General features: G+C 45.2%; 1 protein-coding gene across 1 annotated transcript in view; it reads left to right on the forward strand.

The window, feature by feature from the left end:
• The window catches only part of SFMBT2 (Scm like with four mbt domains 2), a 193245-nt gene that overhangs the window by 47477 nt on the left and 120364 nt on the right, over window positions 1–25404 (forward strand). Inside the window, exon 4 of the mRNA XM_084636621.1 lies at window positions 2964–3204. Within this exon, the coding sequence (XP_084492747.1) occupies window positions 2964–3204 (241 nt within the window). The remainder of the gene's footprint in view (window positions 1–2963; window positions 3205–25404) is intronic.

Genomic DNA, 25404 nt, shown 5'->3' on the forward strand with positions numbered 1-25404 from the left:
TCAAATTCTGACATAGCCACAGTGATTCACACGCCACTGCCCGCCTGGCTGGATTAGTGTAATTCTCTGTCCTTGATGTGAAACTGCTGACCTTCAGTCGACAGTTGGTTCAGAGCACAACAGCTGTCCGGTGAGAGCAACTCGCTCCTTCCAACCCTCTGCTCTGTGCACTGACTCCTTGCTGAATACTGACTCCAGCTCAAGTTTTCATACCCCATGCTCAAAGCTCTCTATGGTAGTGGTTCTCAAGCAGGGGTCTGGGCCCCCCTGGAGAGTTGCAAGCAGGTTTCAGGGGGTCTGTCAAAATAAACCAGAGAGCAGGGCAAGCGTTAGACTCGCTGGGGCCCAGGGCAGAAAGCTGAAGCCCAAGCAACTTAACTTCGCGGGCCACCAGTGGTGTTGGGCCCTGGCCGATTGCCCTGCTTGCTACTCCCTAACGCCAGCCCTGGCGTTTAATCAAATGGATATGCCCGGATGCGGTTGTTGTGGCACAGGAGGACCATGGAATTTCTATAGTGCGTTGAGGGGCCTCAGAAAGAGAAAAAAAAAAAAAGGTTGAGAACCCCACCGCTGTGGCATTGGCTTGGGTTACCTAGGGGCCCCACCTCATCCTTTGTGATTGTGACCTTCCCCAATGGCCACGTTCCACTGGGATAATGGAACTATCAGCCTTAGGGGTGAGACCCTGGAGCCTCGAGAGAGAGAGAGAGAGACAAAATCCATGTCTACAACCCACCTTTTGTATAGCTATACCACACACAAAAAAATTCCCACTCCCCAAAATGTCACAGGCTGGTCATTGCAGAGAGAGATCATTACAGCTTAATGTGTGTAGTTGATCATTTTACGAGGTGCTCAGGTTCTGTGGAGATGGTCACTATATAAGAGACTAGCTGGAAGGGCCATAGACCAGCCCCAAGCCACGTACGCAGTTCCTGTTGACGGAAGGTGAATGCACAGATACCGGACAAATGGACCTGTGGTATGAAAATAATTAAATGATGCAACTTGTCAGTGCTTAGACAGCAGTAATCATGTGTGAGGCAGGTAAAGGAGGAGTCTTCCCAACTCCAGAGGAGCTGCATTCCTCTAGACTAGCAAAACACTGTTACAGTTGACCCCCAGGCAATCTTTTGTTATGTGCATTACTGTAGCACCTAGGAGTGCTAGTTATGGGCCAGGACCCCACTGTGCTAGGCACTGTACAAACACAGACCAGAAAAGCGTCCCTGCCCCAAGGGGCTTACAGTCGAAGTATAAGACGAGACACAAGAAATGGATTTAGGCAGTCTTCTGTATCCATACTAGGTACTTAAATGTCACCCTTTAACAGCAGTTTTTAACACGTGTTTCCTCACAACTTCCCTGTGAGGTAGGGATGTGTTGTTATCCCCATTTTAGAGATGGGAACTAAGTCACAAAGAGACTACCTTGCCCAAGGTCACAGAGGAAGTCTGAAGTGGCGCAGGGAATTGAACTCGGGTCTTCTCAAGTTTAGGGCGGTACCCTAACCAGGGGACTAACTTTCTTCCAAGCTTGGGAGGGAAAACTGGAGACATCAGAAGAACTCTTAAGTGTTACAGAAAGTTAGTGCATAAGGCATATGCTCAGATTTAACTCCATTGGTTTGGAATGTCCTACAGCAGTGGGTCTCAACCTTTGCCAACTGTACCCCTGTAACCCTAACTGTACCCCTTTCAGGAGTCTGATTTGTCTTCCGTGCTCTCAAGTTTCATGTCACTTAAAATCTCCTTGGTTACAAAATCAGACATAAAAATATAAAAGTGTGACAGCACACTATTACTGAAAAATGGCTTATTTTCTCATTTTTGCATTATCATTATAAAATAAATAAATTGGAATATAAATATTATGCTAACATTTCAGTGTACAGTATATACAGCAGTATAAATAAGTCATTGTCTGTATGAAGTTTTAGTTTGTACTGACTTCGCTAGTGTTTTTTATGTAGCCTGCTGTAAAACTAGGCAAATATCTAGAGGAGTTGATGTACCCCCTGGAAGACGTCTGAGTACCCCCAGGGGTACACATAACCCTGGTTGAGAACCACTGTCCTACAGAATATGTATTGTATTCTCTAGCGTTCAACAGGCAAGTTGCTCGGGACCCAGTCCTGCTTCTGTTGCCATCAATGGGAGTTTTGCTGTGAACTTCTTCTTCTCTTCAGCTGTCTGTAATGGTGGCTGGTGATGCTGCCTGTGCCTTCTTCACCAGGGCGTTAAGAGCCTTAATCAGCGAGAGCATGGACCCGCAACCAGTGCGGTCAGTGGACGCATTATCACTGTCGTCCGTGGGGGCAGGATTAGGCTCAGGGTGCTTATAAAGGGCTCTGAGATGGTCCTGGTCCTCAGAGATGCTCTACACCTGAGAGACAGAATTACAGGTATGGAGCACCTCTGAGGACCAGGCCTCAATTATAAAGCACCTCACACACAACCAGAATCGGGCCTGTTATTTTCTGGTGGAGCTGCATAGCAACAAGTTCTTTGGATCATACGTTGGCTTTCTCTCCAGCTCAAGTGAGTCTTTAGTAGTGGCACATAGGGCTTGTGCTGGCCCTCAGCATGGGGTGGAGCTTCACCCATTCCCAGAGGCCATGCTTAAAATTATTACTGGCATGACAGTCTCACCTACAGGCCCAACTGAGATCAGAGTGTCACTGTGTCCAGGCACATCATAATAGATAGTTTCTACCTCAAAGAGCTTATGGTCTGAATAGATGAGGGTCAGAGATAGAGTGACTTGCCCAAGCTCACTCAACCAGTCAGTGGCGGAGCTAGGGATAAAACTGTGGTCCCCCGAACGGTTATTTAGTGCCCTGTCTGCGAGACCATGCCACTATGCACCTAAGAATGTCGCCTGCTAGCGTTGCTCAGATAGAGATCATGCCTTATTTTCCTTCTGTTATATGGAAAAATAATACCTATTTCTAATTTTGCAAGGTTGAAATCAGCCTTCAGAGCAGTTTCCAACCAGGGATGAAGTTAGAAGTGGCCAACAAGAACAATCCAGACACCTACTGGGTGGCTACGATCATTACAACATGTGGGCAGCTCTTGTTGCTACGTTACTGTGGCTATGGAGATGATCGCAGGGCAGATTTCTGGTGCGATGTGATGACAGCTGACCTTCATCCAGTGGGCTGGTGTACGCAGAACAACAAAGTACTGATGCCTCCAGATGGTGAGTTCTGTGCTTTCTGGTGGGATCATGGTCTAGTATAAGATCTGGTTCGACTCCAAGCCTACAATCAACCTGCATCAGGTCCACTGCTGGTGTAAACCTATGTAGCTCCATTGAGGTCACTTTACACCAACTGGGAAATTGGCCCTTAGACTTCACTGATGGATTCTGCTTGCCAAGAACTTGTGGGATCAAATCCTAGGAGGGGAATTGTTCAACAAACCGTAATAATAATAAAGTAAAAGTTTTGTAGATGAAAGTGTTGGGAAGGGAATTTGTCCCTATATTGCAAAACCAAAGTTTTCCATCGGGGAAAAATGGCCTTATACTTCTAGCAAGAAAAGACCAAATTCTGATTTCACTTACTCCAGTCCAGCCTCACAATCCTACAAAAAACCTTTCAGGCCCTTTGTCCCTATGCTGGAATCCTGACCGGCTTTGCTTTGGAAAGGTCAGAAACCATGCAGGGCCAAATCCTGCAGTCCTTACTCAGCCTTTAAAGACAATGGGCACATTGCCTGAGTAAGGACAGCAGAATCTGGGCCTTGTTCACAAGAGGCAACTATGTCTCCTCAGTTGTGGAGATGCGCAAGATTCTGACGGGTGATGGCTGTGGTTTCGCTGAGCAGGCGAGAAAGTCAGCTCAGTGGAGCTCCATATTTCCTGCCTGTGGAGGAATAGTGTATCGTGGTGGTCCTGGGCAACAGTGCGGTAGGGAAAGAAGCAAGTAGGGCCAATGGCTCCATGACATGGGTTGGCCATGCTCTTGCATAGAGGGCGGTATAGTGGGCTGCTGTAGCCCAGAGGCTGTAGTTGCTTCCATGGAATAGCGACCAATCTACTCCAGCTGGGCAGAGGATGCTCTTCTCCCCACCCTTCCATTTATGTTCGCTGCACTGTTCCTGTTCATTCAATCTTTGTGGGATGAAGATTTAGCCCCACCACTCGAGTTCTTTGGGAATCAAATGAAGGAACGTTTAAAATGATGCTTCTGAGGTCTGAGGGTTTTTTGGGGGGGGTGGGGGGTTACTGCCTGTTTCTAATGACTATTCCGAAGGTTGACATTTCATTTGCATGTTGTACATGATTATGGCAGAGATACTGCATTATACTGACCCGTGGTGTCTCTTCAATTAGAGCTATGCTCACTTGAGCTAAGGATGAATTTGGCCCATTCCTAGCGTATGCAGAAAACCGATCTGGTTTGTAGATGTCTTTGGACCCGATTTGGCCTGACTGTGTCCCTTGAATAAAAAAGGATGGATTTATAAAAAACACAAAAGTAGAGCTTGATACCCGAACGCAAATGTGATTGAAAGGTTTCTTAGCCAAGCCGTAATAAATCAGGCTGATTTCAGAGGGGTTAGATTTTTATTGGTCTCCTAATTTTTTATGTGGCTTCTTTTTTTTTTTTTTAAACTCCTTTTATTATGTGGCTTATAATCAATGCGGTAAGAAAATATATAGTGCTGTAAACTAAATCATGAAATGCCAGGGTCAAGGGGTAAGAGGATTTATCGACTGCTATAATAGAAAATAATGATTGTTATATAACTAGAGGCATTTGCTCTTCAGGGAAGGGTTGGAATCTTTTCCTGGTGCTGGCTACTTCCATGTGCACGGTTTAGCTTGGGTGGCCAAATTCTGTGCTGATGTACAGTTCAGTGTTCAGCATTTGTACTCCTGTGCCCCGTTTGTACCCTGTGCCCCCTTTGTACCCTGTGTAGTGCAGTGCCAGGCAACTATTGGGGTTGCGTAGGGCAAGGGTCCCCAACGCAGTGCCCGGGGGTGCAATGGTACCCGCCAGGGCAGTTGTGTGTGCCTGCAGGACACTGCCCCGCCGACATGCTGCCACCTAGTGTGGCCGCCGGAGAACCGCCCGCCGAAATGCTGCCGAGAAGTGTTACCGTTTCTCGGCTACATTTTGGCGGCGGGGTGTCTGGCGCCCGCCACAGTCTTCTGGGAATAGGAATGTGTTATTCCCACAGAAAGGTTGGGGACCACTGGAGTAGGGTATAGGTCAGGGTAGGTGCTGAATTCAGGCTGCTCGCTCGAAAAAGTGTGGTGGAAACTGTTTTTTTCTTTTTTTTTTTTTCTTCATTGAATGAACAAACTTTAATGCACAGATGATGGGTAACAACTTTCCAAAGTTCCTAAGTCTCATTTCCTTGGAACTTAGGAGCTGAAATACTTGAGAGGATCTGGGCATCAGTAACTTAGGGTTAGGCCCACAAAGGGACTTAGGCATTTTGCAGTGCTAAGTGGTGCAACACCTAACTCTTAGGTGCCCTGCTGCCCAGTGGAATTTACAGCTCTGAGCTAGGCTCCCAGGCTCCCTATACAATGCATAGGGGAGAGTTAGGTGCCTAAGAACAGGATTCTGAGAAGCCAGCATGCTGAGCAGGGAGCTGCCTAAGGTAGCCAGTAGATAATGCTAAGGAGAGGGGTGGGCTTAGGGCCCATATCCTCAAAGGTACTTAGGTACCCAGTTAGGCCCAAGGAAGGCACCTGCTTCTGCTTAGGATTCATAGCTGTGAACCTTCTCCTGGAGTTATGTGGCTCAGCCAGGTCCTCCCTTTCTCATGAAAATCGAGACAGCCAATTGCCCTTCTATGGGAGCTGTGGGTTCAAAACCCTGCTCTGCCTGCTTAGAGGCAGGGATTTGAATGCAGGTCTCACAGTTGAGTGCTTTAATCACTGGGCTGCAAAGTTATACACACACACTCTCTCTGGCCGCATGACTATTAATTATACAAAGTGGAACAGCTTCAACAGAAGAGATGGAGAGACTGTCCCAGAATACCCAGTAAACTGGTGTTCAGGGCACTCTGCTGGGAGGTGCGAGACCTGGGGCCAAGTCCCTGCTTCAAATCAGGCAGTGTGGGGCCGCAATCCTGGATCTCCCATGTGATTCTCCCCACCTCTGGGCTGTTGGATATAATCACACTTACGCCATCTCTGTGCCTCCCCAGTTGTCTTGTGCAGGTTAGGCATGCTCAGGGCACGCTATCAGATCAGGCCCTGCAGGTGAGACGGGTGGAGAAGGCCCAGTTTGTGAATCCTGCCAGGGCTGAGGAGTGAGCTACGCAGCTGAGCAGCTCAACAGCAGCAGGGCTTGTGCAGTTTTGCACATGCCCACTGGCAGAAATGTAGGCACCATAGGGACTTTATTGGTGGAAATTTAGGCTTCTAGGGAATTTAGGTGCCTGCAAGGTAAGGCAGAAGCTGAAGATCTATGGGACTGTTAGACTTAGGCACCTAGCAGACTTAAAAGTTAATGGACTTTAGGCTCCTAGGTGACCAAGTCACTTGGGGCTCAGGTTCCAAAATCACTTAGGTGCTTTTGAAATATTACCCGTTGCCTGTTGGATTCAGTCCTGGGGTCATTACTCATTTTTTTTACTCCAGCCCTGATCCTGGAAAGAACATAAAAAGCCAGGTTTTCAGAAGTGCTCTGTTCCCACTTAGGCACTTTACTGAAGTGGCCAGGATTTAAAAAATATGCAGCCCCTGACGCCTCCCATAGAGAACACCGGGAGCTGCTGGGTGCGGAGCACTCTTGAAGATCTGGCCAGTAGTGTGTGCGTAACTTCACGCATGTACCCCTGGGCTTAAAGTCCTGCTTCTGCTTCAATGCTTTGCTGGCTCGGTGAGTGCATCCGTCCTTACTTTGTCAAACTCCTATTGAAATCAGACGGAGCTTTGGTTGGGAAAGGGCTGCAAGATAAGCCCCCTGTATTTGGTACAAGAGAAATTGCTATTTTATACGACGTTCCCAAAAGTTTTTTGTGTTCTTAGCATCACACCCTATTTCACTATCATACCTTCTAAAAAACTAATTTAATCTCCATATTTAATGAGAGCAGCCAGCATTTTAAGGGCCCTCTCATGCACTCCTTGATCTGAGCTGGAATTCCTGCTGCTTATGAAATGCAGGATTGGGCCGTCACTGCAAAGAGAAGTGCAAGCAGCATGGCCGTGGGCCAGCCATTAAGATTTGATTTCATTCAGTAGTTGATGGGCTCTGTTTAATAAGCAAATCTGCAAAGACACACTTGTTAAACTGGCAGAACGGCTGCACTGGGACTGTATTGTGTTCTGCTTACCAGAAAGAACTGATCAGTGCTAGTCTTACATGTAAAAGTAATACCACATTACAGCACCACAAAATGAAAAAGGAGATTATGAATTTCATTAGAGGGGAGTGAATGAGTTTGTTCAGCTTAGCAAATCAATAGGGCTTGATTTAATCTTCGGCGCATACAGCGCTTCCAAGGGGCAGCTGCCAAATAATTATTGTTTATGATCCCAATATAAGGAAGTAGTTTAATTTACTGCCTGTTACATTATTATGTATGGGGAGGCGTTAACTTTGCATCATCGTGCCCGTGAGCATAATATGAAGTCACGTTATGCCTTGTAGTGACATTATGATGTGATGCACTGGAACAGAATGTGTGGCAGCCGGACGTGTGCTGACTCTGCTGGTTTTCTCAGTGTGGACATTGCAGCACAGGGGGTGACCTTGGCTAGCCATCCAAGTATGGACCCAGGAGCTCTAGAAGGCTGCTCGCTTGCCTGTACTTCCACATCTACAATGAGCCTGAGCAGGAGTTTGTCTGCCCGGGCTGGGAGGCACACACCCTTCCAGCTGCAGTGTAGACATAACCTGTGTGTCTCCCTGTCCCCCATCCTCCCCACTCCTTACTGTAGAAAATCAAAGGAGTAAAATTAGTTACTTCAAGTCTTGCCATTAATTATATTTTTCTCCTTACAAATTGGTGTGTAATTTGAATTGCAAACTCAACTTTCCTGGCAGAATAGCTCTGTTTACCATTCAAATCAAAATGAAAATTATTTAAATGAATTAATATAAAACTCATTTGAATGAACCGATGTTTATTCATGAACTTGCAGAAGAAAGTGTGAAGACATCCTTATGGTCTATAGCTACATTGCTGAGCAGCTCTAAAGTCCCATCCTGGGACAGATTGTTTTTTGTATTGCAATTTAACCATTGACATAAACCAATGCTGCCTAATGCAGGTAAATTTTGCCTCTTGTGTTTTTACCCCTCTGCATGAAGCCTGAGCAAATATGATTTGCCTGGGGAACAACTGAATGCCCATTGAAAACAATGGGATTTTGACTTCAGTGGGTTTAGACCGTAAGTGGGTGGCACAGAACCTAATCCTCAAATCATGGGCAGGGCACACTGTAGGGCCGTTCAGCTGTTGCTGTTCCAGTCTCCAGATTGGAATGGGGCCACAACCCGTGCTCAGTCATTAAGAGTGGGTTTATGGATCTGGGAGATCATAGCTCCTTGACCATGACCCTGGTTAGTCACTGGGTCTGAGCCTGAGTCTGAGAGATTTATGTGTAGACTGAAGCGGGGCTTCGGATCAAGCCTGAGTCAGAGCCTGGGCTTACATTGCAGTGTAGACATACCCCAAACCTCCCCTTCACTTTGGCCTATGTGGAACTGGTGCAGAACTCAGCTGCTCCTCGTGGTCTCCTCATGGACCACCTTCCTTTCTGCTGCAGAACTGACTTGGGTTTTCCAATGGCCTTGGACTCCCTAGGTGAATTTTATGCCCTACAATGTAATAGCTGCAAGCGTATCCTGGACTGTTTTCTGAAGAGTTAAAAAATAATTTGTGGCTTGCTGAACTTCCATTACTAATAACGTCTTTAATTGTGAAAGAAAATCGGCCTCCCCCCGCCCCTAGCCATTTGTCTCCATGTGCTGTTTCCCTCTCTTGATGACAGTTGGGTTCCCGAACACATTTACAGTCAGGTAGAAGAGCCCCACACAGAACTTGACAAGCGTAGTGGCTAAATTATGCATTGTGAAACGCGCAGAGAGCAGCAACGTCTTTTGATTGACATCTGGTTTTTGTTCAGATTGCAGATTTACAGCTAGGCCAACAGAGCAGCGTTTCCTCTGGCATTATCTTAATGCCTTCTGGGATGCACTGAAGACACTGGAGGACAAGATTATTGTGTACACTTTGTGATGGACCCAGGCCAGTTGGGTACAGCAGAATAGCAGAAGGCGGATATAATGGCTACTGGGTTAACAGTTTTCTGTTCCCTGACTGACCAGAGCAGGGGCTGCTCCAGCCTAATGAGAACACCTGACTCCAATTAACCTGCAAAGGGTCAGGTGAGGCAATTAAGCTAATGTGACCACCTGACTCTAATTAAGGCCCCTCTGATAATATCGAAGGGCTCACTCCAGTCAGGCAGAGAGGAGCCAAGGAGCTAGAGGAGAGGAAGTGTGGCTGAAGGACTGGTTAATGAAAACACCCTCAAGTCATTAGTAAGGGAGCCCTAAGGTAAGGAAGAAGCAGGAGAGCTGTGGGGAAGTGGCCCAGGGAAATGTAGCAACTCTGGCAGTGAAAGGTTGACTGCCAACAGCTGCTACCATTAGGGTCCCTGGGCCGGAACCCGGAGTAGAGGGCTGGCCTGGGTTCCCCTGAACCCACCACTATAGAAACACCTCCTGGGAGGGGAAAACAGGCCCCTGTCAGGACAGGAGGCTAAACTGTTTTGGCATGAGGCTGTAGGGAGCAACAGAGACTGTGGGAATTCTCTCACCAACCTCCATTGCTGGCTCATGGTGAAAAGGGCTCAGTAGACTGTATCCCTGACCCTAGAGAGAGAAGGGCTACATGGAGGGTTGCAGTGAGCCTCTGAAGCTAGCATAAACCGTCTGGAAGTGCGGAACCCACAGGGACAAGGTTGGTGCTCTTCCACAACTTGTAATTGCTGGGATAGTTTTGCCTTACCATTATTGGCAGACAGCAATTCAAGGAGGGCCGGATTCTCCTTCCCTATTGTAAATCCATGCCATGATGAGCTTGATTCTGTTCTTGGTTACAACAGTGTAAATTGGAAGTAGCACCAGTAAAATCAGGGGACTTATAAAGGAGTCAGTGAAGAAGAGAACCAGGCCTGTTTTCTGATATTGGGATATGTTGATATCGGGATGTAAAACTTGAGGAACAATCCCTCTCCCCCATAGAATTCTAGAAGGATCAATGTGCTCCTGTTAACTCATAAGCCTGCACTTCTGATTCAGCAAGCCTCCTTTTCTAGCAAGATTCGCTTGCTTGGGTAGAGTTAAAACTCAAAGACCTGATCCTGGGTGGTGCTGAGCCCCACCAAACCCCAAATACATCAGTGGCCACTGTGGATGCTCCGCATCCTGCAGGATTGGGCCTCTCAGGCAAACATGCCACTAGGCTATAATGGAAATAGCGTTGTTTGTGGGTGTTTTCCTGCTTAACTTGCATTAGATTAATTTGTGACTTTCCCTCCATGAAGAAAAGGAGTACTTGTGGCACCGTAGAGACTAACCAATTTATTTGAGCATAAGCTTTCGTGAGCTACAGCTCACTTCATCAGATGCATACTGTGGAAAGTACGGAAGATCTTTTTATACACACAAACCATGAAGAAAATGGGTGTCTACCACTACAAAAGGTTTTCTCTCCCCCCACCCTACTCTCCTGCTGGTAACAGTTTATCTAAAGTGATCACTCTCCTTGCAATGTGTATGATAATCAAGGTGGGCCATTTCCAGCACAAATCCAGGTTTTCTCCCCCCCCTCCCCACCAATGGTGAAGGCATAATTCACTTATGGCGTGATCCCGAGCGCTTTATTCATGCAGAACAGGATCGGACTCGTGCAGCAGCAAAATAGATTGCCTTGTAATTCTAAACTACATTGCTTGTTCAGTTGAAGTTCATTCACACATCCTACCTCTTACCTACTACTGGACTAGTGCTAAGGTCTTATTTAAGATGCTAAGGTACAAAAGAAAGCTTTACTTCATCCTTGCTCAGGGGAAAAAAAATTGCTTTGATTTTCATGAGAACTCTTTGACTGAATAAGACTGTCAGTATTTGTCTCTGAGAATATATTCCTAGGACCCCATTTTGCCCTTTGAGATTATTGGAGGTACAAGTCAAGGGAGAATTTGGTCCATTCTAAGGGTATGTCTTCTCTACCCGCCGGATCTGCAGGCAGCGATCGATCCAGCAGGGATCGATTTATCCTGTCTAGTCTAGACGCGACGAATCGACCCCCGAGCGCTCTCCCGTTGACTCCTGTACTCCAGTGCCGCGATAGTACTCCTGTACTCCAGCAGTCGACTCACCACGGTAAGTCATAGAATCATAGAAACATAGAATACCAGGGTTGGAAGGGACCTCAGGAGGTCATCTAGTCCAACCCCCTGCTCAAAGCAGGACCAATCCCGAATTTTTGCCCCCGATCCCTAAATGGCCCCCTCAGGGATTGAACTCTCAACCCTGGGTTTAGCAGGCCAATGCTCAAACCACTGAGCTATCCCTTCCCCCCGACTGAGCTATCCCTCCCCCGTTATTCACGTAGCTGAAGTTGCGTAGCTTTAGATTGATCCCTCCCTTAGTGTAGACCAGGGCTAAGAAGTTATTCATGGCCGGAGAGATGATCATCAGGGCTTTTCAGTGAGACTGACACACAGCTATTTCTGTATTTTGTGAAAATACAGGGGCCCATTTTTTGGCTTCAGTTACATCCATTGCCATCGTTGGTGTCAGCTGGTGTAACTGGTGACACCGTTTGGCCCATTAGCTTCATGGTAACCTCATCATAACCAATTCAGAACTAGGATGCTCCCGCTGGCGATGCTTGTGTCTTCATGTCTGAGGTCAGAATTAGGCCTGTCATCAATCAGGGTGCACATTAATAGCCAAACTGGTAATCCAACAATACTCTATTGGTTTCAGTGGGTGGTTTGGCTGTGCAGGGAGTGGTAATTAAGGCCCCACGTAAGTATATGAGACGAGATAATGCCTCAGTGGGCAGCATTAATATATATTGTATCTTGATGAGTACGGGAAGGGTCGTTGACAGAGGCATATGTTGCATAGAGTCATTTCTCCTTAGCACCACGACATTCTGGTCAGCCATCATTGAGAGGCAGATGCATAGCCAACAGTGAGGCAATGGTCTGGAGGAAGCCCTGCCATGTCGCTGCCTCCTTGCACATGTCAGTGAGATTAGCAAGCTTTAGCACTCCTCTGTTCCGCACACTAGGAGGAACCATGTGACCCTCTGAAACAAATCATTTCCATAATAGATTGCGGTGGTTCTGAGCCACCACCATCCTCCAAGCTAATCTCTCAGAACACGTAATCCTGGATGTTTTAAACCAAAAGCAAGCTCCCCATCCCCGAAGGAAATTAAACTTTAACTACATTTGCAAGTTGATGTTGATAATGTTCCATAGAGATCAGATGCTTAGAGTGGAATTCTGCTCTTGGTTACACTGGAATGGAATAATTTAACTGATTTATGCTGGCATAATTGAGAGCAGGATTTAGCCCCAGTTTTGTAAAACTTTAACTCTTGTGCAAAGCTGAAATTAGTTGCTGAGGATGTGGGGCCAGATCCTTTGCTGGTATAAATCAGCAGAGATGCAGGGATCTATGCCAACTTACACCAGCTGATAACTGGGCCATTGAATTGTAAAATGAAACTCAGACACCTACTTTGGCAAATCACAGCACCCAGTATTGGGGATAGTGCTAAAGAATTACACATTCTTTTATCTTTCCTGCCAAATCCTTGCTGGCTTATCCTATTAAAGCTGATTTTAGATTCCCTTAATGTTAATAGATTCCAGGATTTCTTTTTTTAAATACTGTAAATGGCTTTCTTAGTAAAATGTATTTATATGTGGTCTTAGAGTTGACTTCAGCTGAGTATTAATTATGCAGGAATGATGTTAACATAAATAACTAGTCAGCAAATAAACATCAATTAAATATTCTATTAGAATAGTCGGCAGCCTTATGCATTGGCACAGAATGATGAGCAGATGACTCTTAACGAGCTTTTAAAATGGTGTATTTCAAGTGAAGGGGGGAAAAAACCCACTTTGCTGAAGAACAGTGCGGCAGGGCTGAAATTCACTGTAGTGTGAACTGTGTCTGTAGCCGCAATGGACACACAACAGCTGGGGCATCACACGCCAGCTACTCCCCCTGCTTGCCCCACCCCGACTCCCAGTATGTGCAGGGAGCACACCAGAGGGACATTTCACACTGGGAGACACCAAGTTTACATCCGTTTTGTGGCATCTTGATATTGCCAGTGTTGGAAAAGGGGGCCTGGTCGAACATGAATTTTGTACTGGTATAACTTATTGAGGGTAGAACACTAACTTTTTTTAACTGATCGATACGATCCCTAGTATGGACACAGCTATACTTGTGTAGTTAAAACAGTATGACTTCTGTATGCAGAGAAGGCCACAGTGTAAATGAGAATCAGACCCAGCATGATAACCTGACAAGAACCAAGCCTCATATAAACAGCCTGGAGGAGGACAAAAAAAAAAAAATTCCTGTTATATGACAAGTTATAAATATATAATGGTTGAAAACAATAGTGTGCACCTTTATGAAAGATTTAATGAATAAATATTTCATGCCCACATGGTGCTTTTTCAGCAGAGCATGGTTTAGGTAAAAAAGCAATAAACAAAGAACCACCTTCAGGGTTTGTTTAGGCTCTTAAATTAAACTAATTTAATCAACTTTTTCAGTCAAGCTTGATATTAGTTCATTTCTGTACACAGCACCTGGTTATTTCTTTCAGATACTCTTTTTTGTGTTTGGAAGATTTCAGTACAATTATTCATTTAATCCTGTTAGTATAATCTGAGTCACTGTTATCAAGACAGATAACATGGGCCAGGTTTGCCCTTGCCATAAAACTCATGGAGTTGACCACAAGTTGGGCCAGGTCAACCTCTTAACCACAGGACCATCTTTCCTCTGTTCATCTGTTAGGCTGATATTTTTGGTATGTTGCCTCCAAAGAGCTGTTAGGGAACTATAGATCATTTTGATCTATTTCTCTCTAGTTCATCAACATTAAAGTTTCTCTTTAAAAACTAATCTGTATGTATTTTTTGTTAGCAGTTATTTGACGAGAGGAAAGTCCCCTGCAACAGTATTGAATATGTTAATAAATGAGAATAGCACAGTTACTAAGTGTGGCTAGAAGTGGACTTTGCTGAAATTCCAAAGTCCCATCAACTAAAGAACATTACTCATTGGAGAGCCCTGGACAAGACTCTTAACTGTTTCCCAGGACTGAGTAACGGGGTGTAAAATTAGCGGTCGAGACCCTGCAGTTTCAATGTCTGCTTCCAACAATGCTAGTCACAGGAAAGGGGGCAATGGCACCGGAGTTAGTATGACTTGACAGCTTGTTCCATAAATAAAAGATTCAAGTTGTATTATAGGAAAGCCTACCTCCAAACACCCAGAAGCTCTGTCCCTTCACACCAGGCATGCTGCAATAGCAAGCAAGAGGGACAGTCTCTCTTGTTAGCACGCCCAGCCCCCCAGCGCTGATTTATTTCTCCACCAGCTGCTCTGAGCTGTCAGCGAGGGGTGAATGTCCACTCTTACAGCTTCCCTTTGCTTCCCCTCAGAAGACATTTTTCTGTGGGGAAGCAAAGAAATCTGCAGATAACATGAATTCTGCGCCTGTGCAATGGCACAGAATTTCCCCAGAAATATTGTTTAGGTGCCTAGATATGGACTTGGGGGCCAAGCTTTAGGCAGCTATTTTTTTTTTCAACCCTTGGCCCTAGGTCTGTACGTTTAAGTTGCCCTTCGACATCCTCCATATATTCAGAGCAAAACCACATGTGAAAAGTTAGAGCAGCCCATTATGTGTGTGCTTAAGGATGTTTAGGGAGTAGTTTTTTAAGAGATGTTATTATTTGTATTGCAGTTGCTCTTGTCATGGACCAGGACCCCATTGTGTTAGGTGCTGTATAAACACTGACCAAAAAGATGGTCTCTGTTCCAAGAAGCTTACAATTTAAGTATAAGACAAGGGGAACAAATGGGTACAGATGGATAGAGGAGTAACAACATCTTATCGCAAAGAGGGTAAAACAGACTTTCCACACTCAGAACTTTGGATATGCCAGGTATGAGTTTCTAAAGCAAAGTCTGTTTTGAGTTCTTATACTAATGACCTACATCTGACGTGGAGTATGCTCAGACATAATGGCGATGGGGCGGCCAAATAAAACCCTAAGCTAGATAAATAGAAAAATTGTATTGGATAATATTTTAACTGGTGCAAAAAGCTTTTCCTTTACATGGGCAGTTTACCCAACACAGAGCTGGAGGGACTTTTACAAAACCCTCTTTGAAAAAAAACAAAAACAAAAAAAAAAGAAATTCCAAATGGTAATTTAGGGGGAAATGACCAAGTGACACAAAGTAGGAGTTTTAGATTGGAGATGCCATCTCAGCCTTAAGTATAGACTTCAGTAGTTAATACAATGATATATTAATAAGATGGTGACTGACCCTTAAATATATTACCTGCTGAGATATAAAAGACTGGGCTAGATCCTCAGCTGGTGTAAATCAGTACATCTCTACAAGTCAGTGTGGAGAGGGTGTTACTATGATGGTGAACTCCTTCTGTTGGCATATGCAGCCTCTCCACTAGGGGGCTCTGCCAGCATAGCTATACTTGTATAGCTATATTGGCAAAGCTGGTGTAATGTAGGCAAGCCCTAACTGTCCTGACTTAAAAAGAAACTATGATGAAATCTTTCAGAGTAACAGCCGTGTTAGTCTGTATTTGCAAAAAGAAAAGGAGTACTTGTGGCACCTTAGAGACTAACCAATTTATTTGAGCATAAGCTTTCGTGAGCTACAGCTCACTTCATCGGATGCATACTATGGAAAGTGTAGAAGATCTTATTATATACACACAAAGCATGAAAAAATACCTCCTCCCACCCCACTCTCCTGCTGGTAATAGCTTATCTAAAGTGATCACTCTCCTTACAATGTGTATGATAATCAAGGTGGGCCATTTCCAGCACAAATCCAGGGTTTAACAAGAACGTCGGGGGGAGGGGGGGAGGAAAAAACAAGGGGAAATAGGCTACCTTGCATAATGACTAAGCCACTCCCAGTCTCTATTCAAGCCTAAGTTAATTGTATCTAATTTGCAAACGAATTCCAATTCAGCAGTTTCTCGCTGGAGTCTGGATTTGAAGTTTTTTGTTGTAAAATAGCAACTTTCATGTCTGTAATCGCGTGACCAGAGAGATTGAAGTGTTCTCTGACTGGTTTATGAATGTTATAATTCTTGACATCTGATTTGTGTCCATTTACTCTTTTACGTAGAGACTTTACACATTGTAAGGAGAGTGATCACTTTAGATAAGCTATTACCAGCAGGAGAGTGGGGTGGGAGGAGGTATTTTTTCATGCTTTGTGTGTATATAATAAGATCTTCTACACTTTCCACAGTATGCATCCGATGAAGTGAGCTGTAGCTCATGAAAGCTTATGCTCAAATAAATTGGTTAGTCTCTAAGGTGCCACAAGTACTCCTTTTCTTTTTATGATGAAATCAGGACTGAATAGAAACAAGGAAGGGTGAATGAGACTCTCCCTTCTCCTGGAAGGCTGGCCAGCTTTATACCATCTTTTTTTCTCACCTCTCCCCATTTCTGGTAGGGATTGTTTTTGGTAGACTAGGCCGTATTAATTCTCATAGTGTCCATGTAGCTGAGCTGAGAGAGAAACCAGAGTTCTGCATACTAATCTCATCACTAAAGTCCCATCTTTCCTTACATTTAGAACAACACCCCTTTGGCTTCTGTTTTCTGCTGGCAAGGATCAATAAAATGCCTGCAGGCCTGGATTGGTATGGTGCAACTAGCAGGAACCGCATTTCCGGTTGACAATGGCTGGACACTTAGGGCAAACTTTTAGCATCCAAACTTGGCATCTGATTTTCGCAAGAGGTCAGCTCCTGTTTAGGCACCTCAGTAAGGGTCAAAGTTCAGCTCCCAACACCCTCTTTTGAAAATCTGGTCACTCCTGTGCTCCTTTGGAAAATCTGGCCCAAAGTGCTCTGAGACCTTGTGCTTGTTGTATGACTATTGTATGGTGATTTGCTGGCTTTATTAGTCTTACTGTTATCTGCTTCTTCCCTCTCCCCACCCTTCCACATTTGTTTGCTTCATCCACCTCTTGTAACTTGTCATCACCTACATAGTGAGCTTTTTGGGCCAGTGGCTATCTTGATACGGCTTCTCTGTATAGCACCTAGCACAATGCAGCCTTGATCTGGGTTGGTGTGTCTAAGTATTTCTGCAAGACAAATAATAAATAACAGTTAATAATGACAGTCATACCTAGCTCTTATATAGCACTTTTCATCTGGAGATCTCAAAGTGCTTTACAAGGGAGGTCAGTATCATTAGCCTCCTTTTACAGATGGGGAAACTGAGGCACAAAGAGGGGACTTGCTCAGGGTCACCCAGCAATTTAGTGGCAGAGCTAGGAATAGAAGCCGGGTCTCAGGTTATGTGCAGAAAGTCTATTCTGTAGGGATGGAGCTGAGCTGTACATTCGGGGCCCAGAGGCAGACCTGATCTCTTCCGAAGTTTGGGAGCGATTTTTGATCCTGGGATTGATAGTTCAAGCCCATTTCTAGGCTCAAGAGAGGAAAATGGACTTTAGCAAGCGCAAAAGGTGACATAATAGAATATTTCTTTGGTGATATGATGATGATGATTGTGAATTTACATCCTGCACATAAGATGTAGGGCATCTCCTGGGGCCTGGCTGTGCCATTAATTTCAGAAAGGACGTGTATTGAATGTTCATAAGGCCCTCCACATTCTGATTTGTGTTGCTTACATCACACGTCCATGGGACACTAAAACAATTTAAATGGGATTTGATCATTAGACGCTAGGCAGTAGAATTCAGATTAATCACAGAATATGCTGCAAAGTGAGCTTTTTCCACGTATTTCTGATTTTACAAGGGGTCGAGAGAAGGTGACAAATGAAACCAGGCTTATTAGTTATTTGCTTAATGAGGATGTGGCGGAGCCATGGATTAGGATTAAATCATAAAACAGGACATAAACATTCAGCTCCCGGCTCTGCTAGTGACTTACTGCGTGAACCCAGTGAGGTAGCTAGCTTTTATCATCTCTCTTTTAAAGATGGGGAAACTGAGTCATGGAGCAGTTGAAGCTTAAATTTTTTCAAAGGGTTTCCTCTACTTATGGATTCCTCAGTTTTGGATGTCCAGTCTGAGACAAGTAGGGCCAAATTTTCAGAGATGCTGGACCCCCCACGACTCCAATAGGAGCTACAGGTGCTTGTGTAACCCATTTGTGAGTGTGTGTTACAGGTTCTGCCAATACACAGAGGATGTGAGTTGTTACAGCCCCACCTACAGAGTCTTGAGCTGAAGCAACTCGCTGGTTTAGCTCGGGAGATCCCTGCTTCAGTCGCGGGTGTGTCAGCCAGGAGGTCAGTCGCTACACTCGCACCTCTGAAAGTTAGGCTCTACGTGTCTCAGACTAGGTACCTAAAAATCAGGTGTGCTTTAGGCTGAAGTGACTTGCGCTACAGGTCACATAACAGGTCGGGAGCACAGCCAGGAACCTGTGCATTCTGCCTCAGAATACAGTGTTTCAGCAACTAGACAAGGCTGTCTTTTGCCCTGTGGGATTCTACACAGAGTCTTGGAGACTGTTCTCTGTTCGGAAGGTTTTCTTTTGATCCCTGTTCTGGTTTTCATATTTGTTCTTCTGTGTTCTTTTAAATGATCCATTCGCATATAATGTGCTATATGCTTCCTCTCATCAGTCATTCTTGTGGTTTTTGTTTCTTTTTTTTCTGTAGCAACTGGAGTATGAAAGTGAATAGAACAGCTTTGAAATGTCAGAATTATATCTGTATGCAGTGTTGTTGTAGCCGTGTTGGTCTCAGGCTATTAGGGAGACAAGGTGGCTGAGGTAATATCTTTGATTGGACCAACTTCTGTTGGAGAGAGAGACAAGCTTTCAAGCTACACAGAGCTTTTCTTCAGGTCTGGGAAGGGTATTCAGAGGGTCGCAGCTAAATTAAAAGTCAACAGATAGTTTAGCATAAATAATTAGCACATATTTTAAGGGAGCCTTCAAGATAAATGACAGGTTTCAGAGCAGCAACCGTGTTAGTCTGTATCTGCAAAAAGAACAGGAGTACTAGTGGCACCTTAGAGACTAACCAATTTATTTGAGCATAAGCTTTCGTGAGCTACAGCTCACTTCATCGGATGCGTGAGCTGTAGCTCACAAAAGCTCATGCTCAAATAAATTGGTTAGTCTCTTAGGTGCCACAAGTCCTCCTGTTCTTTTTTCAAGATAAATATGTCCTAACTACTTATGCTAAATTATCTGTTGAACCTTGTATTTATCTGTGACACTTTCCCACACCTGAAGCAGAGCTCTGTGTAGCTCCAAAGCTTGCCTCTCTCACCAACAGAAGTCGGCCCAATAAAAGATATTCCCTCACCCACCTTGACTCTCTAAAATTATATATGTTATTTGTGGCTCTCCATTGTAGGCACTGGATATGGCCAGGAATAAAGGTGATTGTGCAGCAAGGTAGTTTGATTTTTTGCATAAGAACATTGCACTGCTGAACATTTGATACATTTTATGGAGCTGTTGCCAAAGAGTGGCTTTCAGAATATGGCTGTGGATTTAGCAGTCAGAAAAGGCATTTGGTGTTAGAGATAATTGGATAGAGTTTGCTGAGGTGAGGTCAGTGCCTGGGGCATGGTATCTGTACTTTAATGGCATTCCTTTACCAAATGTTCTCTAATTTTCAGATGTTGTTCTGGGGCAGAATCAACAAGGGGCTGGCCTGATAGAATGGGTAGGACATAAATGTGCTGCTCTTCTTCACAAGCAGAGATAAGTCCAGGCTTTTGCAATTGGATGAGGATCAGGCAGAGTTCACGTCTGGATTTGGGTTAGGTTCTGGCTAAGTTTTCCCTTCAAATCACCCAGCACAGCCAAACTCTTTCTACAGTGACTCATTCTCCGACACTAGCCTCTTGGATAAAATGTATGTGGAATATTTGATGTGATATAAGCTTTTATTGCAATTGAATGGTCACGTTACTCATGACTGGGACAGCCACAAATGGCTTATGCAAGGCATCCCCAGGAGTTAGCTTCTGCTACCCTTTTCCTCAAGTTGAGCTTATTCTAACTCCATAGGTAATAATCAAGGTAGATTTTCAGAATCTGCCCCAAATGAGTGTTCATAAAACCTTGATATCATCCTACACCACTGTGTATTTTGCATATGCCACATGTCTTACAGAGAAACAATTTGGGGATGTTTGAGAATTTTACAGATGTTGATTGGGACTGTCTCTTTGGATCCCTCCACCTCTCAGGCAGAAAAGGTCACCAAAAATGCTTCTTACCGTTTGCACACAGGAAGGATGTTACACCCTGTAGGACTGCCCCAGGCTGTAGGACTGCAGCACATTCTACAAGAGGCTACACCTTCAAACTACTGTTACCTCTTTTTGACTAATGGTTAGCTAAAATTCAGGGTCTTGCTGGTTTGTTTACATTAGGAGAAATTGATGACGGAGCCGAGTGTTTCTTTGAGGCAATTTTGTTTGTCTGAAATAACTAGGGCTATCAAGCGATTAAAAAAATTAATGGTGACTAATTGCACTGTTAAACAACAATAGAATACCATTTATTTAAATATTTTTTGATGTTTTCTACATTTTCAAATATATTCAGTTATAACACAGAATACAAAGAGTACAGTGCTCACTTTGTATTTATTTTTTACTACAAATATTTGCCCTGCAAAAAACAAAAGAAATAGTATTTTCAGTTCACCTAATGCAAGTACTTTTGACTTGGGAATGGAATTTAGGGCCTGATCCAACTTGTGTTGAAGGCAGTGGAAAGTCTTCAGTGGGACTTGGATCGCAATGAGCCAGCAAACTTCACTGGAGTGATGCCAGCTGTGAGTTTGTTTCCTGAACGCCTTGAGAGCCTGAGTTTATTTTCTAACATGCTGAATTAACTTTCCATCTCTGAAAGCGAAGCTGGGTAAAAATCCAAGTTATACATTATAAAAAAGGGTCCTGAACAAATCAAGTGCCAAATTCTGATCTGTTACACTGGTGTAAATCTGGATTAACTCCATTGTGCATCAGTGGAGGTGCTCTGGATTTACACAAATCAGGATCTGGCCCCAAAACAGGAGCTCTGCTACAGGACCCCAAACATCGTATCTTGTCCACGAATTGACCATCTGTTCTTGTGTTTTTTTAAATAAGTGCAGTTCAGTGGGACTATTTTCCTTGCCTTTGATGGTATTTGCACTCTGAGTCTGATCTCACTCACATTGGTTACTAGGGTAATTAACCAATGGGAAAGCTTCCAAGAGAAGTGGTAAATTCTCTATCACATGGAGTGTTTCAATGAAGATTGGATGCTTTTCTAAATCATCTCCAGTGTGACCACAAGTCACTGGGCTCAAAGCAGCAATCATTGGGTGAAATTCTCTGGCCTGTGTTATGCAGAAGGTCAGAGTAGCTGATCATAATGGTCCCTTCTGGCCTTAAAATCTCTGGGTGAAATCCTGGCCCCAATGACATCAAGGGTTCTCCATCACTGGCAATTTTTAAATATTGGGTGTCTTTCTGAAAGATCTGCTGTAGATCAAACAGGAATTAATTCAGGGAAGTCCTCTGGCCTGTGTCCTGGAGGTCAGATTAATTGATCACAGTGGTCCCTTCTAGCTCTATAAGTTTGAAACTATATGCTATGAAATCAGTGGCAAAACTCTTTCGCTTCATTGAAGCCACGATGTCACCCTAGAAATCTAGGTTTTACACTGGTGTAACTCATTTTACTTCACTGGATCTACTCTACATGCACACAGGTTGTAACCAGGAACATAATCTGGCACTTGAGATTTTGTTTTAGTGCTACAGGTTTTCTTTCTCTTTTATTGTGTATGCACACCACAATATTGTCATGTACACCCCAAACAGAAAAATCAACCTGCATTTGTCACAGAGCAGGCTTATGTCTGCAAATACAAGAGAATAGGTAATCAACCAGAATATGACAGCATGTTCATGCCCGTGGAAGATCTTTTGTGTCAGCGAGTAAATTGCCTAGAGGCTGCTCTCCTGTGTTCATGGCTGAGTACGCAAGGTCAGTATAATGGAGCTGTTGCTGTTATTTAATGTTACCTAATCTGTATGATGATGATTAAAAATTGTCTGCCAAATGATGAAATTAACGTTGATGCATCAGGGGACAGGGACAGTAACTGCTGTAGAAGTTTCACACTGTCAGTGCATTAGGTGTCTCCTCTTGCAGCCACTGGGAGGCGCTGATCGCTCTCAGTCTACAGGTAGGGACAGGCTGGTCATTTGCAGCAGGGGCTTTTCTCCTTCCTCCCATTTTAAGTTGATTGGATGAGTTTGTAGAAATTAGAATTGGTAAAGGCCCATTAGAGGATCCTGCCCATCTCCCTGCAATTGCAGCATTCGTAGACTCATAGACTTTAAGGTCAGAAGGGACCATTATGATCATCTAGTCTGACCTTCTGCAGAATGCAGGCCACAGAATCTCACCCACCCGCTCCTGTAATAAACCCCTAACCCATGTCTGAGCTATTGAAGTCCTCAAATCGTGGTTCAGAGACTTCAAGGTGCAGAGAATCCTCCAGCAAGTGACCCTTGCCCCACGCTGCAGAGGAAGGTGAAAAACCCCCAGGGCCTCTGCCAATCTGCCCTGGAGGAAAATTGCTTCCCTACCCCAAATATGGTGATCAGCTAAACCCTACGCATGTGGGCAAGACTCACGAGCCAGACACCTAGGAAAGAATTCTCTTTGTTCCCTATGGTATATTTTACTTGGGTTTCACCCCGTCTGATTTTAAGTCCCACTTATTGTGGCTTCTGCTATTTCACCTGGTGGAGACCAGTTCATAGAATCATAGAATATCAGGGTGGAAGGGACCTCAGGAGGTCATCAACCCCCTGCTCAAAGCAGGACCAATCCCTATTTTTTGCCCCAGATCCTAAATGGCCCCCTCAAGGATTGAGCTCAGAACCCTGGGTTTAGCAGGCCAATGCTCAAACCACTGAGCTATCCCTCTCCCAAGTTCAAGTATGATGGTAGGCAGGCAATTGAAACCGAAGCGGACGGTCTCACAGCAACAGCCAGGGAGGAGGGGGATCTGTGGGGGAATGTTCTCATGCAAGCCAGGGAGAGGGGTCTGGAGAGCCTCCTCTAACTTTAGCTTCCCTGTTTATTCCTTTGCTCCTTAACCTTGGAGAGGGAGGACTGAGGACTGACGGATAGGCCAGGTGTCATCAGATCTGTTCCCACGCTCAGTTTGCCCTCTTGTAACCCAAGCATGACAATCCCCACCTTGGTGATGCGCGTTGTGAGCTAAGGACAAACAATGCTGCAGAACACGTGCTAACTAAGTATTACTGCGCCTGCTTATCGTGCATCGGAGACTTAAAAATGAGCACTTTTTATTGATCGTAACAGACATACTTAAAATCGCATGCACGTGTCGAAAGTAGGAAATGGCTCAGTGGTGTCAAAAATGTACCTTTACGATGAGGAGTACTATGGCAGCAGCACTTAAAGGCAATCCCGGCTCTGTTGTACAAGGCCCTGGACATACACATAATAAGAGACTGCTCCTGCCCGGAGTAGCTCACAATTCCCATAGACAAAGGGTGGGGAAAACAAAGGATTATTATCCTTGGGATGAGGCACAGAGAGAACAAATCACTTGCTCAGGAACTCGAGCCTGGAACTAAACCTACATCTCGCGAGGCCTACTTTAGGGCCTTAGCCACATAGCTATCCTTCTCCTCCAGAAAAGCCAGCATATTGTGTTCCCTGGAACTGAAGGCATCATTGATGTGGCAGAGGTTTGGCTATAGCCAGCTTCCCCTTAGGCACCATCTGGCAAGTCTTTAAAGGCATCTCCTTTAGGCAGTGACCGGGGGTGCCCAGGGTTGTGAGGCGTCTTGCTACCCCCTGCCCTTGGCATGAGAAAGCCGTGTCAGTTCCTCAACACCACCAGCCTCTGGCAACACAAGCATTACCCTCTAGGCCCCTCTTTACAGGTTAGCGATAGGCACCCCCCCCCCCCGAGTCCACCGTGCGTCTCCCTGGCGTGCCCAGCCCCTGCTCCACTGGATGCTGACAGAATTCCCAGGACCTAGGCTCCCCCATTATACCGGAGAACACAGCACTTAGATTTGTTTGCAGAGAAAGCACGTGCCAGTTTATTTAACAAAGGGTGGAGATTTAAGTAATAGCATGCGGAAATATTGGAAACCAAGAGTGACATGTAAAATAAAATCACAACACGCACACTACAGTCTAAACTTAATTAACAAGACATTATCGTGTCCTACAGAGCAAAAGCTTGCCCCAAACCCTTCCAGGGTATTACAGCCAGGCCTGGCTGTGATCTTCTGTTCATGAAGCAAGCTGTCGGCTTACTCCTAGGCGAAAGATGCCGACTGGAGCTTTGTACCTAGAGTTATAGTCCCCCAAACCCATTGTCTTCACTTGCAAACAGGAGAACCCCCACTGCTTGCATTGTCCTGTCTACAGTCTCTCCTGGAGATTTTGCAATCACTTGATTAGCATTTTGCTCAGACTGTAAGTAGGCATTCATTGTGAAGTATACAATACTCAGTACAGTAACAGCTGTTTTATCCGGCACTTCACCAACCGGAAAGCTCTAGAAACCGGTATTTCTGATCTTCATTGAAATTCTGGTTTATAGTCTGGTTGGCGCAGGGCTTGAAGGGGGATGGGGCGCAGGAGGGGGTGTGGAGCACGGGCTTTGGGAGGGAGTTTGAGTGCAGGAGGGGGCTCAGGGTGCTGGATCCGGGGGCTACTCACCTCGGGCATCTCCCTGTAAGTGGTGACCTGTCCCAGTTGCTCCTAGGCGGCTCTACGCACAACCCCTGCCTCAAGCACTAGCAACGCAGCTCCCATTGGTTCGGAACCGCAGTGGCAGCGCCTGTGGGCTGGGGCAGTGTGCAGAGCCGCCCGCTGCACCTCTGCCTAGGAGCAGCCGGAACAGGTCACCGTTGTGGGGAGCCGCCCGAGGTGCGCGCCCCCCAGATCCAGCACCCTAACTCCCAGCCCTTCACCCCTCCTGCGCCCAAACTCCCTCCTGCTTAGTTAACTGGCATTTTTCACTTACCGGCACCCACCATTCCCCTGACATGCCAGATAAAACAGCTTTTACTGTATACAGATAGAC

Source organism: Lepidochelys olivacea, assembly GCF_965140295.1.
Source record: "Lepidochelys olivacea isolate rLepOli2 genome assembly, chromosome: 1".
Taxonomy (NCBI): domain Eukaryota; kingdom Metazoa; phylum Chordata; order Testudines; family Cheloniidae; genus Lepidochelys; species Lepidochelys olivacea.